At 48.7% G+C, this 14303-nt stretch overlaps 2 protein-coding genes across 2 annotated transcripts; one reads left to right on the forward strand and one right to left on the reverse strand.

The window, feature by feature from the left end:
* Positions 1–6802: 6802 nt before the first annotated feature.
* Positions 6803–9050, reverse strand: MIND_01246600 (Glycoside hydrolase family 76 protein; the record flags this gene model as incomplete). Its single annotated transcript, XM_037368952.1, has 8 exons — positions 6803–7401; positions 7453–7714; positions 7763–7872; positions 7922–8320; positions 8377–8540; positions 8594–8608; positions 8662–8918; positions 8970–9050. The coding sequence occupies 8 exons, from the start codon at positions 9048–9050 to the stop codon at positions 6803–6805; spliced, it is 1887 nt and encodes a 628-aa protein (XP_037214920.1).
* A 1937-nt stretch (positions 9051–10987) lies between these two features.
* Positions 10988–11452, forward strand: MIND_01246700 (uncharacterized protein; the record flags this gene model as incomplete). The annotated part of the gene is made up of 2 exons (XM_037368953.1): positions 10988–11215; positions 11267–11452. The coding sequence occupies 2 exons, from the start codon at positions 10988–10990 to the stop codon at positions 11450–11452; spliced, it is 414 nt and encodes a 137-aa protein (XP_037214921.1).
* Positions 11453–14303: the final 2851 nt, after the last annotated feature.

Genomic DNA, 14303 nt, shown 5'->3' on the forward strand with positions numbered 1-14303 from the left:
GTTCGACGCGGCCGCGGTGGTCTGGGCACGTAGATTTTTCCACGTGTGCATCCGCAGCACTTCTCTCTGTGTGTTGCTCCGAGTAAAGCATCCCAGCATGTACTGTGACCTAGCATCCACGACACAGGCCAGTCATCATAGGTCCGGCGCGGCGCATCTATGATCCACCCGCCAATCACTGGCTACACTGCGGGAAAGCCTTCGCTGCCCATGCTGTGGTGGGGTAATGGTAACCTGGGTCGTTGCCACAGCGTCTTCTCGACCCGCTCGGGGTTCGATTCCCCGCCACAGCATTAAGCCCTTTAGACCCCCTCCTTTTTACTGCCACCCATGATCTCTAGAGCTCCAAGATCCGCATCTGTGAAGTGAAATCCTGGGCAGCAACGTTGGCCTTGTTGCCCATGTCGACCTGTTCAGGGTTCCGCCTGCGCCGCGACAGCCTCTGCACAACATCATCCGTCGAGCCAGCCATCCATTGATACAATTAAATGTTTTAGTAATATGTGGTCCCTGATTTTGTATGAAGCCAAAACTGTGGTGCTTGTGGGTAGCTGTTGAGCCACTTGGGGTTTGTTGTGCTACTAGGACCTATCTCATGTCAATACTTAGTCGCCAGAAGAGTAGTATCTCACGTGGTTCTGTCTCACTTGGATAATTTTCATATGTTATTGAAGTTTTGAGAATTTCATGTCCCAAAGTGGTAATTTTGTGTGTGCCAAGAACTTTGAGATAATAAAAGAATATATAAATCCTGAATTGCTATATTTGAAATAGGTGAAATAGTATATATTATGTGCTGGGTGTTAGGGAAACCTGTCCCTTGTTGCCTGGGTGCACAAATTCAGTGAAAACACTTACCATGGGCTGACCTTTTGCTGAGTTCCCTGTGTTTATCCAGCAGGCAAGACACTATAGGGAGGTTACTGACCCATTTTGAACAAGTGACCTGTGACCGCTTCACTGAAATGTTCAATTTGGCCCCAGGCCGAATTTTTACCCAATTAGGAAGTGCAGAAACTTTGCAAAGATCTCCCCATTCGGGACACTTTGGGACCAAAAAATCAGCCATGACCTGTGACCCACAAAAATATTTCAGCCAAAAAATCTGATGTGACTGTGACCAGCAGAATTGAATGGAATGGGTCAGTAATTGTGTATTCTGCAAAACCTCCGTGGACAGTTGCAGGAGCATCGGCCCAAATGGCAAAGCAATTTGATCTCACCTACCTCTAAGATGTATCTGTTCACCACATTACATCAGCAAAACTATGTATACATTGCTGGGCTTCAGGCCTGAGTCCAGACAAACCAGGTTGTCCAGACACCCAAAATTATTCTGGGAATATAATGTGCCCCTGATCCCAGAATGAGTGTTGCTGCCAGAATTGACTTTAGTTCCAGATTGGGCTGTGGTACCACTAATTGTACTTTTGACACATACACACCAATTAATATGAATATTGTAAGGGCAACCTTGGAGGCTCTGACAAGAGTCCAAGCAGGGGAGGACCCAAAGAGAAGAAACTCTAAGGGTCCACCTGCTAGGGCACCAACTATATACTGGCTGTTCGTAACTGCCATCATAGAGTGCAGAAGGCCTGGGCAGTGTCTTGTCCCAAGGTGATTGTTGGGAGGTTCTTGACGGATCGGAGATTGTGTGGGCAAACAAGGCTATGGATAATGCTCAGGTTGGGTCAGAGCATCCAAGGGGGAACCCACTGGACATGCCTTGGTTGTGCTGGGATAGTCTGAAGGAGGCCAAAGTGGGTGTTTGCCTAACAAATATCAGTATATTGAGACTAGATGTACATTTGCTAGGCATCACCTAAAACATTGATCAATAGGTCAGGGCCCTCACTTGACTCTGTCTCTTCCCACTTAAATCCAATTCCTTAGACTCCTTGCACTCAGCATCATTAAGATCCTGTTATCTGCAAGATCTGAGTATGCTTCTGATCATTCAGAAGGTCTGACATGACCTATTGGTGATAGTGGAGAATGTGTAAAAAATGCATTCCTCTTGCCTTAAAACTCTTTGCTTGTACTGTAAGATTTTATTCAATTCGTATGTCACATGTCACACGACCGATTTTATACGAAATTTTTTTGTATGTCACAGCAAAAAGTGGATTTTGGCTTCCCAAAATGGTAATTTTTTACAATTCCGGCGCCTTCGGTGCGCCAAATTGCCAAATGGGGAACATCATACGAATGATTTCGGACATCAATGTGTCACAGCCCCCCGGGCCATTCGAATTGAATAAAATCTTACAGTATTATGTATGATAATTTTCTTATACATGGCTTGTGCAAACTGTGTAATCATAATAATTCAGTTGGTAAATGTAAATATTTCATCGGCTCTACATAAATATTAAATATACTTGCAATGTTAGTTTGGAGGAAAAAGATATCCATTTGTAACTCAGCTCCTAACTATAGTTCTATCAAGCAATGTCACTGATGATTGACTAGATTAGTGTAAGTCTTCTTGTAAGGGGAACCTCGGAGGCCTGAGATCAAGGTCCTAGCAGGGGAGGATCCAAAGAGACAAAACTCTAAGGGTCCGCCTGCTAGGTAGCTGAACTATATATGAATGCTGTTACCTAGATCAGTTTTGTGATGCAGAGAATGTTAGACTTTTCAATGAGTTTTTTGACCTGGAAACACATCTTTTGACACAGATTTTATAACAGACAAATTTAATTATTTGACAATTTTTCCAAATAAGCCTGCTGCTCATCCAGTATTATCCCTTCTCCCCCCCTCACTCTGTTGTAATAAATTTGTGTACCAAGAACTTCCAAATAAGGATATTATATGAAATTCAAATATTTACATTTCAAATAGGTAAAATAGTATATACTATATGCTTAGTGTTCGGGAAACCCCCTTTCCCCACCCCAGAGTTGTCTCTGTTTCTGTGTCTGGCCTAGAGATATCTCCAGCGCTACCAACACCTCTATTGTGTACTGCCTGGGACATACTGGCATACTGCTTAGATTGATGATGACTCTTGGCACATCCAGAGCAAAGTATATATGTAGTCAGCTACCTCACTGATGACCCTTTAGAGTTTCTTCTCAGACCAAAATATTGACATGTTAAATTGAGTCAATAACTATGTACCATAAGTATTAGGAGTAAATACTAACAAAAGTCAATAAATTTGAGAGAAAGTAATAATGAGATGATTGAGTTGTCTGCTGTATCCTGGTCAAAGTCACTCAATTCAAGTTGATATCATATATATTTTACTATCAAACAATAGCTCTTGATTTAAATAATGTTTGGTCTGTATCAGCTTGTGTATATCAGCCTTTAACTAATCTCTTCTTCAGATGATACTCTATCCAGCAATCTGACTGTTGAATTGCCTGCTTTGCGTAGGTTTTCTTCAGTTGGAGCTTCTATCTCATCTATTAATTCACCTAGGTGAGCGGGATGGTGATGATATAGCCATAGGGCTTGGAGAAATCCAGTTCCATCCAGTGCAGTTTGCATATTCACAGGTAGGTTCCAACCAAATCGGAGAAGTGGAACGGTAATAAGAAATAAAAGCACTGAAGAAATTAGACCTGGGATAAGCTTTTGCTAGGTTGAGTACAAGCTATTTGGAGGTGAATTCTACTTACACCAATCAAAGTCAACTGTTGTCAAGATCAACAATAAAATATGTAAATAGTAAATACACTTACATTTAAGGCAAGCTGCTGAAATATCTCTGATACTTGTACAGTGGTGTTCTGTAGCACAATTATATCCTTTGACTGATCCAACCGGACAAGTGGCTGGACATTTCCTACTGAATGACTATTAGAAGATTAGATTCACAAAAATATGATGAACATACATGTCCAGCCTACAGCAGTGATAATCTTTGACAATACATTTTCAAGATCATGCAAATAGATTATAGGTGGATTTTTATCTGGAGGATTTGATATCCCTCCATACCCAAAGCCTAACAGCTGATTGAGAGCCCTATTTTGCTTCAAACTTAGATAGGACAGTACTTGACAATACTTACAAATCAGACTCTGTAAGGCCAGGAAAAGACAGAGATGAAGGTATATGTGTATACCAGTATTGCCACTAATCATTCTGTCAATTTCCCACTAGACTGAGCAATTTAAGAGAGACATACCAAATCAAAAACTGTAGAGTTGAATATATCACACAAGGGTATGTCCAAACATAGGGGTTTAGGTAACAGGAATGCTGCCTCAGACCACTGTGACATTGTTCTGTCCAATTTGGGAGATGGTGAAGTAATGTTATTGGGGAGTAAAGTTGGTAAATTGATCAAGACTTCATCCTGGCTTAGATGAAGTGAGCAATGCAGCATTGTGATATTAAAATTGACTGGGGGTTTTGATTGATTATATCCAACATGGATTGAGGGTGGTGCTGAACCCATTGAGTCAATAAACTGGATGTCTCTTGAATCCACATAGAAGATGACATCCCGAACTTCAAAATATGGACAGTCTGCAGTTGATACAGGAATTGGTTGTGTAGAGTAGAATGGGCCTTGTGACATGTGTTGACAGATTGGTGAGCGACCGGCTAATGGAACACATCCAGGATCAGTGTCAATCTGGGAAAATCGATGGTCAGAGACATTGACCAAGGCTGAACCATCTAGAAGGAGTGTCATTGGCCCAAATGCAGAGTTTCCAGCATGTACTGAAACACGATGAGGTGCAATATATCCACAGGAAATATTCAAGGATGTGGCATCAATAAGGCTATATCCTGATTGGGGATAGGTTGTGGGCACAGTGTAGATTGTCTGATTGTAAATCCCTGGGTTGCTGGTCCTCAAGATGTGTGAGAGGAAAAACAGAGATCCAGATGCATAAGTGGTAAGATCATCCCTAGATCCAGAATCAGATGCTTGTATATAGGGAGTATATGAAAGTCATGCTACCATGCAGAAACAGCATTGAAAGATGGCTTGTTATCATCCCCTGTGCATATATCCTTGGTAGTAGTGGATGAGAGATTGTAGGCTGCAAAATTAATTACAGGAAGACCATGTGCTGGAACATTGTACATCCGTGTCCCATTCACAAGCTTCAAAGAAAACAGTGCTGGAGTGGAGATATGGAGTATCAAAATGCCGCCCAGATATGAAAACGCAATAAGAACATTAAGGCTCCAACACTTTCTGTTTGACAAACTTTATAAACGGTTTTAACCCTTTTTATTTCCGTTTTATTTGTGGGGTTGAGCAAATGGTAAATAAAAGAAAACAAAAGGTTTAAAAGGTTACTCAATAACAATAATAATCATAATAATATGATTAGAAAATATCCAATGTATATGTATAGATATCCTGTGTTCCCTCAGGCTCTTGAATTGTCTTATTTGGTAGTTGTATGGAATCCATACATTAGACATTCATACTATCACCCAAGTTAATGACTTAGTCATCAGAAATTTCTCTGCTCTCTGAATTCAAGTAACTATTCTTAGTTTCAGTAATGATTCACCTGAACATGGGAACATCTCTGGAATAGAGATATCAATGGCATTAGTCAGCATGTCTGAATTAGTACTGATGATTGTCTACCATAAGGAATTTCATGTCTCTAGACCACAGAAATACTATCGTAGAGTAATTTATCATCCTTCAGCCATAATAATATAATAATTATATCATATTTCTGTCATTTTCTACATATAAGGAAGACAAAAATATATTGATGATTTTTAAACTGTATTAAAACTATTTAAAACATTTTAAAACGTTTGTTGAACCATTTCTGTTTGATTTGTCTCAACCCACAAACGGAAACAAAAAGGTTGGAGCCCTAAAGAACATGGGTAACTGCTGCAGGCAGGGATAACTGGTGATATAGCCGAATGAAGGCAGAGGCAATGCCAGCCCACGCCACTGATATGTCATGTGTTGCTGTCAGAGTCTGATAAGAATGGAGTGACTTTTGCGTTGCCAATTTCTGTGTGATGTACACTAAGCTCGCACAGTACACCTGATTCTAATATCAGTTTAAGCTTCCTATGAATGTGAGCTATGCATACCGTTGCAAAACCAGTTGTAATGGCTGTAATACCAGCAGAAGCTTGGGACTGAGCACCTAATGAAAAAACCACATGTCTCTCCCAGTGTTGACTCCAGATGATAAAGAGTATCAGATGAACTGCAATGAGCAGGCCATGCAAGCCGATGGAGAGCAGGCTTAATACGAAGCAGGAGTCCGAGGAGAGGGAAAGATGGTTTAGAAAGCCTGACAAAGTACCCATTAGACACCTTGAGTAGTGAGAGAGGCTGACCCACCTGGAGCACTCGTAGCACTGTTATTCTCTGAAGACAATGCTTGCCGCCTCCGTAGGAGTTGGGACCAAACCATGGTTCAATGGGAGGTGCAAGGGGCGAGAGTCTACGGCTGGGGGCTCATATACTAAGTAGTGCACATGTGTGAGTGGGACGGTGGCCCATCAGGGAAGATGCCAGTGCAGATGTGGCAGATGAACGAAGCTCCATCGCATGCAACACCCAGGTGTTGACAGTACAGCTGACACCCATCGAGTTCGGGACCCGCACTGCTGCCACTGCACACCTGAGTGTTGCATGCGCTTGAGGACCCGATCCGGATTCAAACACCCACAATGTGTCTACAGTGCGGAGTCGTTTCACACGGTCCCGAGCACGTTGAGACAGATATCCAACAAGTACACAAATACTACTAGTACACGGACAGAAGTGAGAAAAGATTAGCGAACGTATACATATTGTGATAGATAACGCAACTTGAAACCGGAAAAGCATCAACCATCAAGCATACTGTGGAGGCGGCTCCTCCACATCCATCCCGTCAGCAAACGACACACCTCTCCTCTGAACCTCGTGTGTCTGTGCACTACTTTGCCGCCGCACCGGGGCCAACACCGGGGCAGCGGCACTCTTCCGAAGCCACCCCGAGGCCGGGCGCGCAGCGTGCTGCTGCTGATAGACACAATGTGGGCAGCTAGCAGATAGAGTCGAGCTCGACCGAGAGTCCGGCACGTCGGAAGTGCCATGCGAATGCGTCCGCCCATGGGAGGCGCTGAGCCGGTCACCTGACGCATACAGGTCGTGGATCGGGCACGGGGTTGGCGGAACGACGCCTGGTCCCATCAGGGACGTGGTGTCTGGATCGTGCTCGTCCGAATACCATCGTCTGTCGGTGAACGGCCGGATGTAGGAGGGACTTTGCGGGTCTTCACTGCGACGTCCCGTGTTGCGGCGCGCTCTGCGACGAAGACAGTTGTACAAGACCCCGGTGATGGCCGCAAGGCCGACGAGTGCGCCGATGATGACGCCGACGATAACTCCGATGTGGGATGTGGGCTTTGGGGACTTGATTGCAGGAGGCGACGGACTGCCACCGGGACCTGGAGGCGAATGTCCTTCAGAGGTGAGGGGAGGAGGGGAACGCGATTTACCTTGGCTTTGCGTCGGGAAGATAAACGCTCCATTGTCTAGCGCCAAGGTGACGGTCGGCGGCGCGGGGCTCCTCGGAAAATCGATCCACGAGGCAGCATAGAGAAGGTTGACAGCGTTGGTTTGGTTAGCAAACGAGACGGCTGCCTGGGGTGCGGGCGGTGGACCGGTCCATTGCCCAGCGTATATATTCGTCGCGTTGGACGTCGCGCCAGCGGCAGGCGTTGTGGTGTTGGAGGTAGCGAGCTCAAGCAAGGCATTGTACTGCGCCAAGCGCTCAGAGCGGGGCGACGCAGGAAAAGGGGAGCTCACCTGCACCGCGAGGTAATCATGCGCATAGCCCTTCGTGCCCGCAGTCGGGGCGTCATAGACATACGCCCAGGCCAATGCGCGCGCGAGGAGGCCGTCTCCGAGTTTATCGGCTGCAATCTTGGTCAGAGTAAACTGATCCGAATGGAGGGATAGACGGACCGCCATTCGCAAGGATGCCCTGCCCCGTCTGCCAGCCTCCATATCCCAACACGGAGATGATCAGCGCATCGACTAGTTTCCCCACCCGCTCGTCCTTCCCGGTGATGGCGCTCATAACACTGAGAGCTTCGATAAGCAATCCGGCATTGTACGAGTTCAGGCTCGCATCTACGACGGCGCATGAATCTGCCGCGAGCGAGGTGAACGGGACCGAGTTCTGCGTGTCCCACAGTTGCGTGTAGATGAACGTCGCGGAGGAGACAGCCGCGGTCAGATACGTAGCATTCGAAGTGGCTTGGGCGAGCATGGCAGAGAGCAGGGAGAAGTAAGCCGTGGACCGAGCTGAAACAAGGGCAGAAGAGGCAGCGGAGCTAGCGAAAGTACCACCCGCCATCGAGACTATTACATGGGGTTTGGTGAGCGGGTATTAGAGAAGACCACAGCTGACGACGCACCATTGGAGCACGTAGCTGCCATGACCGGCGCCTTGCTCCCTAACTTCGTCGTTGCGGCTGGTATGGTAAGTGTATTCGCCCACTCCCAAGACTGGACGGCGTAAGACAAGAACGTGGCGTTGTTGAGCGTGAAATATGCGCGGGCAGCGGCGTATCCCCAGGCTCTATCGAGCCGTTAACGCTTCAGACTGACACTGGGGAGACAGAAGGGGCGTACAACGCATAATCGACACTAGCAAAAGTATTTAGCTACCTGAGTTTCGGCAGTTGAATGACATGACGCACTTTTGGTCCTGGAAGCTCGGCCGGTCCTTCACCGTGAGGCGGAAGTAGTCCGCCAGCGCCGCCTCATACGACGTCGACGGGGCCGTGCCGTTGCCGATAAAGTCGCTTTCCGCCATCTGTCCCATCACATGCGCGAACCACTCGTAGTTCTGCCCGTCGTACTTGAGATTCGGGGTGTGTAAGACCGACATTGCTTGGATGAGCGCTGCGAAGGCCTGGTGTGTGCGCGGCGTGTTTGCGTAGATGAATGACGGCTCCTAGCCTCAATGTAAAGCCGATTTCGTGAAGCTCTGAAAGCGTGGACGCACCCTCCATGACGACGCTGCAATCCCCGCGCGAACCACCGGCACCACCACCATTGAAAGGGCGACAAAAACGAAGGGCAGCATTGCGGCGCTGAGCCGGTCGGAGGGGAGGTGAAAAAGGAAGGGAAGTAATGGGCGCGGGCGGCGTGCCGAATGCTCTTATACGACATCCTACGCGGGCGCTTGCTTGTCTTGCGTGTGTTTGTTCTCGGTGGGACATGGGCGGCGAAACGAAGTGAAAATCGATGTGGCGGTGCACTATAGCGTGATAGGCGTTTTTGATTGCCGGGACTGATGTGATAGTGTCATAGTGAGCCAGGTGGCCATTTCTTCGGCTAGGTGCTGGCGATTGTACAGGAGCGTCGCTGAGGACCTCGTCCAGCAGCGTGTACTTTTGGGATTTTACACTGAATTGAAGGATCGACTCGTTCGGCCGACACCGACAATCCCCGGAAATGAAAATGACGGCGGCGACATGAGACGTGATGCGCGTGAGGTTTCATAAATGCCAAGCGCGGCCGTCCGAGGGCCCCGACACTGGTCCACCAGAGACTGAAAATACAAGTCAACTCAAGTTTGGCTAAAGGCATTCAATGCCAAAAAAGAACAAATCATGCTAACTGTCCCTCCAATCAGTGATTCATTGATACGTGGACAAGTGTACTTGTATCGTGGGTCCATTGAGCCGAAAATACTGAAAGGTTCACAGGAATCGACACCGATGTTTATTCGACCCACACATTAACAGTAGACTCTATCAAGTAGTACAGGAGGCTACTAACATTCAAATTTAATTGTCAGGCGTGGTGCATTGGACTGATCATTCCTTAGTCCATGATTCACAACAAGAGTGAGATGAACTCACAGTCCACACAGAGCTCAAGACACGGCTCGCAGCTGGTGCACGACGCCGGCCAGTACCACGTCTTGCCGCACTTGTCGTAGTGCGGCACGCAGCCGGTGGCGCGATCGAACTTGCAGTCGCAGGTCTTCGGGAAACCGCACCCTGGAAACACTGCATGTTAGCAGAACCGACGGTATACCGCTTGCTTACAGCGCTTGGTGAGCGACGACGACACGCCGCCCGGCGCAGGCTGCGGCGCGGCGTGGACAGTGGCGATGGCCGTGAGCACTATGGCAAAGAGGGCGAGGGGAGTGTTGCTGAGCTGCATGACGAGGCTGTCAGGATACTCTCTTCAAACCGCGACCGGCATTTTATACTGCACCTCTAGACCCCGGAGCACTAGTGCCAACGTCCCGTCTTGAAATGTGTGTTTCAAATGTCGCCCCAGCGCCGATTCTCGTCAACTCGGGGTACGGGATCGATACTTAGAATTGAGAGAGGCATTTAGAATGGTCGTTTGCATTGTCCGCGGTGAAATCCAGACAGCCTATTGGTGCTAAATGAGAGTTAGGATCCGAATAATAGTAACAAGAATGACAGGCGCACGAAATTCGGACTCGCTCAATGTTGACACGCCGCCGCACGGCGCTGTGGGCCGACGGCGGTTGTATTGGTTCCTGGCACATCGCGTGATATGGCTAAACAGGCTGCGGACATTCAGGAACAAGCGAGGGATGGGTGTGAGGAGCAGGTAGTCTAGGAAGCGGCAGGTTTGTTATATGAGTGGCCGGAAATCTCCAGGGAGCTGCGACCCGCCGACGAAGTACTGCCACAGTGCCGATCTAGCTTGCAATCCACCCATGGAGGGCCTTGTGGAGGGCCACCCATGACTGTCCCTAGATGAATTGCGAGGCCGAGACCGCGATGAGACGGTGAAAGTGCATAGGTACGGCGCTCGTGCAGCTTGTGACCGGGCCGAATGTGGGGCTGGGAGTCTTGTTGCCAGAAACAGATGGGAGTCGAAATGAAAAAAGACACGTCAGCGTGACAAGTGTGATGATTGGCATCGATGGATCATGATTCTTTTTGTTAATCAGATCGGCTATTGAGCGACAGGCGTCTCTTCCTTTCGCTCCACCGTCGACAGCCAACGATCCCTCCTCCCGTCCTCCAGACGATGCACCACTGCCTCGACATCGCAGAGATTCGCATTGCCATCGCCGCGAAAGTGAAGGAGGGCGACAAACGCGATCTCGTATCGCTGGCAACGAGCTGCCGCATCTTCGAGGCGCCAGCGCTCGAGACGCTGTGGGACGATCCGGGGGACTTGACCCTTCTTTATCTGCTGCGATGCTTCCCAGAGGATGCTCTGAGCTGGCCAGGGAGTAGACTGATGATGCTGTGTGTACGTGCCTTTCAATCGAAATGTGTGTGTCGAGTTGATTGTCTTCGACAGACCATCGCGCGGCCAACATTACAGACTGACTGGGAACGACCTTTGGTTTATGCTCATCGCGTGCGCCACTTCACGTACACCGCCAACACAGTGCCTGTCGAAACACTTGCTGTCCTCTTGCTCAGCCTCCCAGCCGACTCCTTGTTCCCGCATCAGGAAAATGACAAGATCTTAGAGGGGTCTTAGAGAAGATCTTATATCACCTTATTTCACTTATGAACTTATTTAAGATCTTAGAGCATCTTATACATCTTGTATGTCTTTTGTAAGATCTTATGAAAGTTCCATAAGCTCTTATGCATCTTTTCTAAGTGTCTTCTAAGATGAATTAGACTCTCTCTAAGATGAGATGCATCTTATATGTCTTTTGGAAGATCTTATAAAAGGTCCCTAAGATCTTATGTATCTTTCCTAACTTAGCTAAGTCCCTTTCTAAGATGATAGGGTAGACCTTTGAACTATGAGTGAATCCACCCCTTTTGAGTTATATATGTCAATCTTGTCTTGTCTTGAGGGTTATAGCATCAATCTCCTTGTGGTCAGAATAGAGCTGACCAAACAGGAATTTTTGTACTGGCAACTCTAGTATACTCAATGCCAGTGGGATAACTACATATATTACAGATATGATGACACAGAAATCTCATTGACTTACTAGACCAGTACTAGACACCCGATATCTGGATGAAATGTGCTAAGTCGAGCCGAGCTCTATGACACATCGAGCTGACGAAGCGGCCGGATATGCTCCGTCCCATCACATCATCGCTTCCGCAGTCACTTACATGCCGGTCTTTTTTCTTCCCTCCTCCCATCTTCCTCTGTAGACGCCAACGGTCAAGGTGCGTCTTGTCTCTTGCTGGAAGATTCATTACTGATGTCCTCTGTCTGCATTGTGGCTGAATTCATCCAGTTGGGCTCCCTTGTAGGTGCTTTTGTCCTCGATGGAGCACTTGCTGACTATCACACTTGTAGCGGTGTTTGCGCGTCCAATTCCAGCAAGCAGTCGGCAAGGGGGGCTGGGGGGTGTAGAGCGTGGAAAGGGAGGCTAAGGATAGAGGGTGAGTGCCCAAACCGGCTTATTTCTGCAGCCACTCAACTGTGTCCCCGCTCTCCCGGGATCAGTTCTTCGCCGACCGCCCCCATCTTCTCAACATCTCTCGGGACACCCCACCCCTTCCCTCATCTCGAAGGCCGAAGCGACTGAGCCCGTCGTTCGTGCCCGCCGCCCAATACAGTGCCCGGGGTGGGCCCATAATTGCTTTGGCCACCCCGGGCGCGTTTCTCAGCCGAATGACCCCAAACTCTACCGTCCGACTCGGCCTCCCGTGCGCTCTAAATACCCCCCAAACGGCGGGCGACGCCCCACGCGTTCCTGCCTGTCGCCACTTCCAATTTCCGACCTTCCTCGACTTTCCCCGCTTACCCCGTGCTCATCTCTGGGTCGTTTCGCGCGAAATCCAGGCGTTTAGCACGAATGGGGTGTCCCCCAAAGTTTCAGCCGGAACGGGCCAGCGGTTGTCCCGGGACAGCCGCTCGCCCGCCACTTCCTCGCAGGAGCTATCACGGTCCTGATGTCTCCATAGCGTGGAACGGGGTAGCAAATGAAGGGTTAGTAAGGTCTACCAAGTTGTATTGTGTTACCTCGTGTATTCAAGTACTTCTGCAATATATTTGGATTATTTCTATAGTGTTTGTGGTCTGTCAGCACAGCCTTATAACATCTTATAGGCACTTAGAGTGTCTTATGGCCACTTAGAAATTGTCTTTTATCCATCTTATTTTTGTCTTGGAACAACTTATTCATCTTATTCAACTTATATTAGAATCAGACCTAGCTAAGATAAGATGCATAAGATCTTATGGATCTTATGGATCTTATGATGTCTTATTGAAACTTTTTTGTCTTTTCTAAGTAGAATAAGTTACATTAGACCTTTTGTCATTTTCCTGATGCGAATCTCAAGTCCTTCACGCTGCGGAACTATGCAGGGATGGGAATTCTTTCCCTTGGACACATCAGGACCTTAATGGGGCCAAGAATCGAAGTACTCTCGGTCGTGCTCGACAATGCCATCCTCGTTGCTTCTGCGCTCCCGGCTATCGCCCAACGAGCCACTTATGCTTTACGATCGGTGCATCATGATGTCGACATGGGGGGGAATTCACTGCCAGTGCTTCCTGTGTCTCGCTTTATCAGCGCACTTCCGAACGCCGCCGGCGCCCTGACGAGCTTGACAATCCCAACACTAGACGATGCGTTGTTTCACTACATAGCGCAAATGCATCGGCTGAAATATCTGTTCGTTGGGAGCGTCTTCAAGATCTATGAAGGATCGGAACTGCTCACGGATCGCCGACCGGCCTCTCTGGAGTCACTGAAATCTCTATCGTGCTTCCTAAACGGCCGCCGGGCGGCACAGTGGTTGCTCCGCAATATCTCTGCCGAGACCCTGCACGTCGTACCCTCTCCTTTTGACACCCAGGCGGATTTCGACCCGCCATTCGAGGCTATAAGTCATGCGTCCCCGACACTCCTCGAGATCGGAATCGGCACAGTATACAGGACCAATAGCACCTGCCAGTGGCAGATTGCGGAGGAGCACATCAGCGCCCTGTCTGGCCGCGCCCGACTGCGCACCCTGCACCTTATCACGGACGGCAAAATCAGTCTCCCCGCGTCGATGAAGAGCCTGGGCGATTTCTCGGGCCTGCGCTCCCTCAATCTGACCTCCGGATTAGCGCTTGGTTTCACCAGCGCCACCATGCGCAGTCTGGCGGAGAGCATGCCAAACCTCGAGGACCTCACGATCGAGTCGTCCGACTGGCCGACACTGACCCTCGACGCACTGCTCCCGCTGGCCAGCCTCTCCCGCCTCGTTAGTGCGCGCCTCCAACTAGACGCGCTGGTTGTCCCCGGGCTGGACAGCGTCTCCGCCGCCGCTCATGAGCTGCCCCAGCGCGCCCTCACCCGCCTGCACCTCCGGAATTCCCTCGTCGGTGCGGACACCAAGGGCATCGCGCAGTTCCTTCTCCG

Source organism: Mycena indigotica (assembly GCF_014461135.1).
Source record: "Mycena indigotica strain 171206Taipei chromosome Unknown Mind.scaff0012, whole genome shotgun sequence".
In the NCBI taxonomy this organism is placed as follows: Eukaryota; Fungi; Basidiomycota; class Agaricomycetes; order Agaricales; family Mycenaceae; genus Mycena; species Mycena indigotica.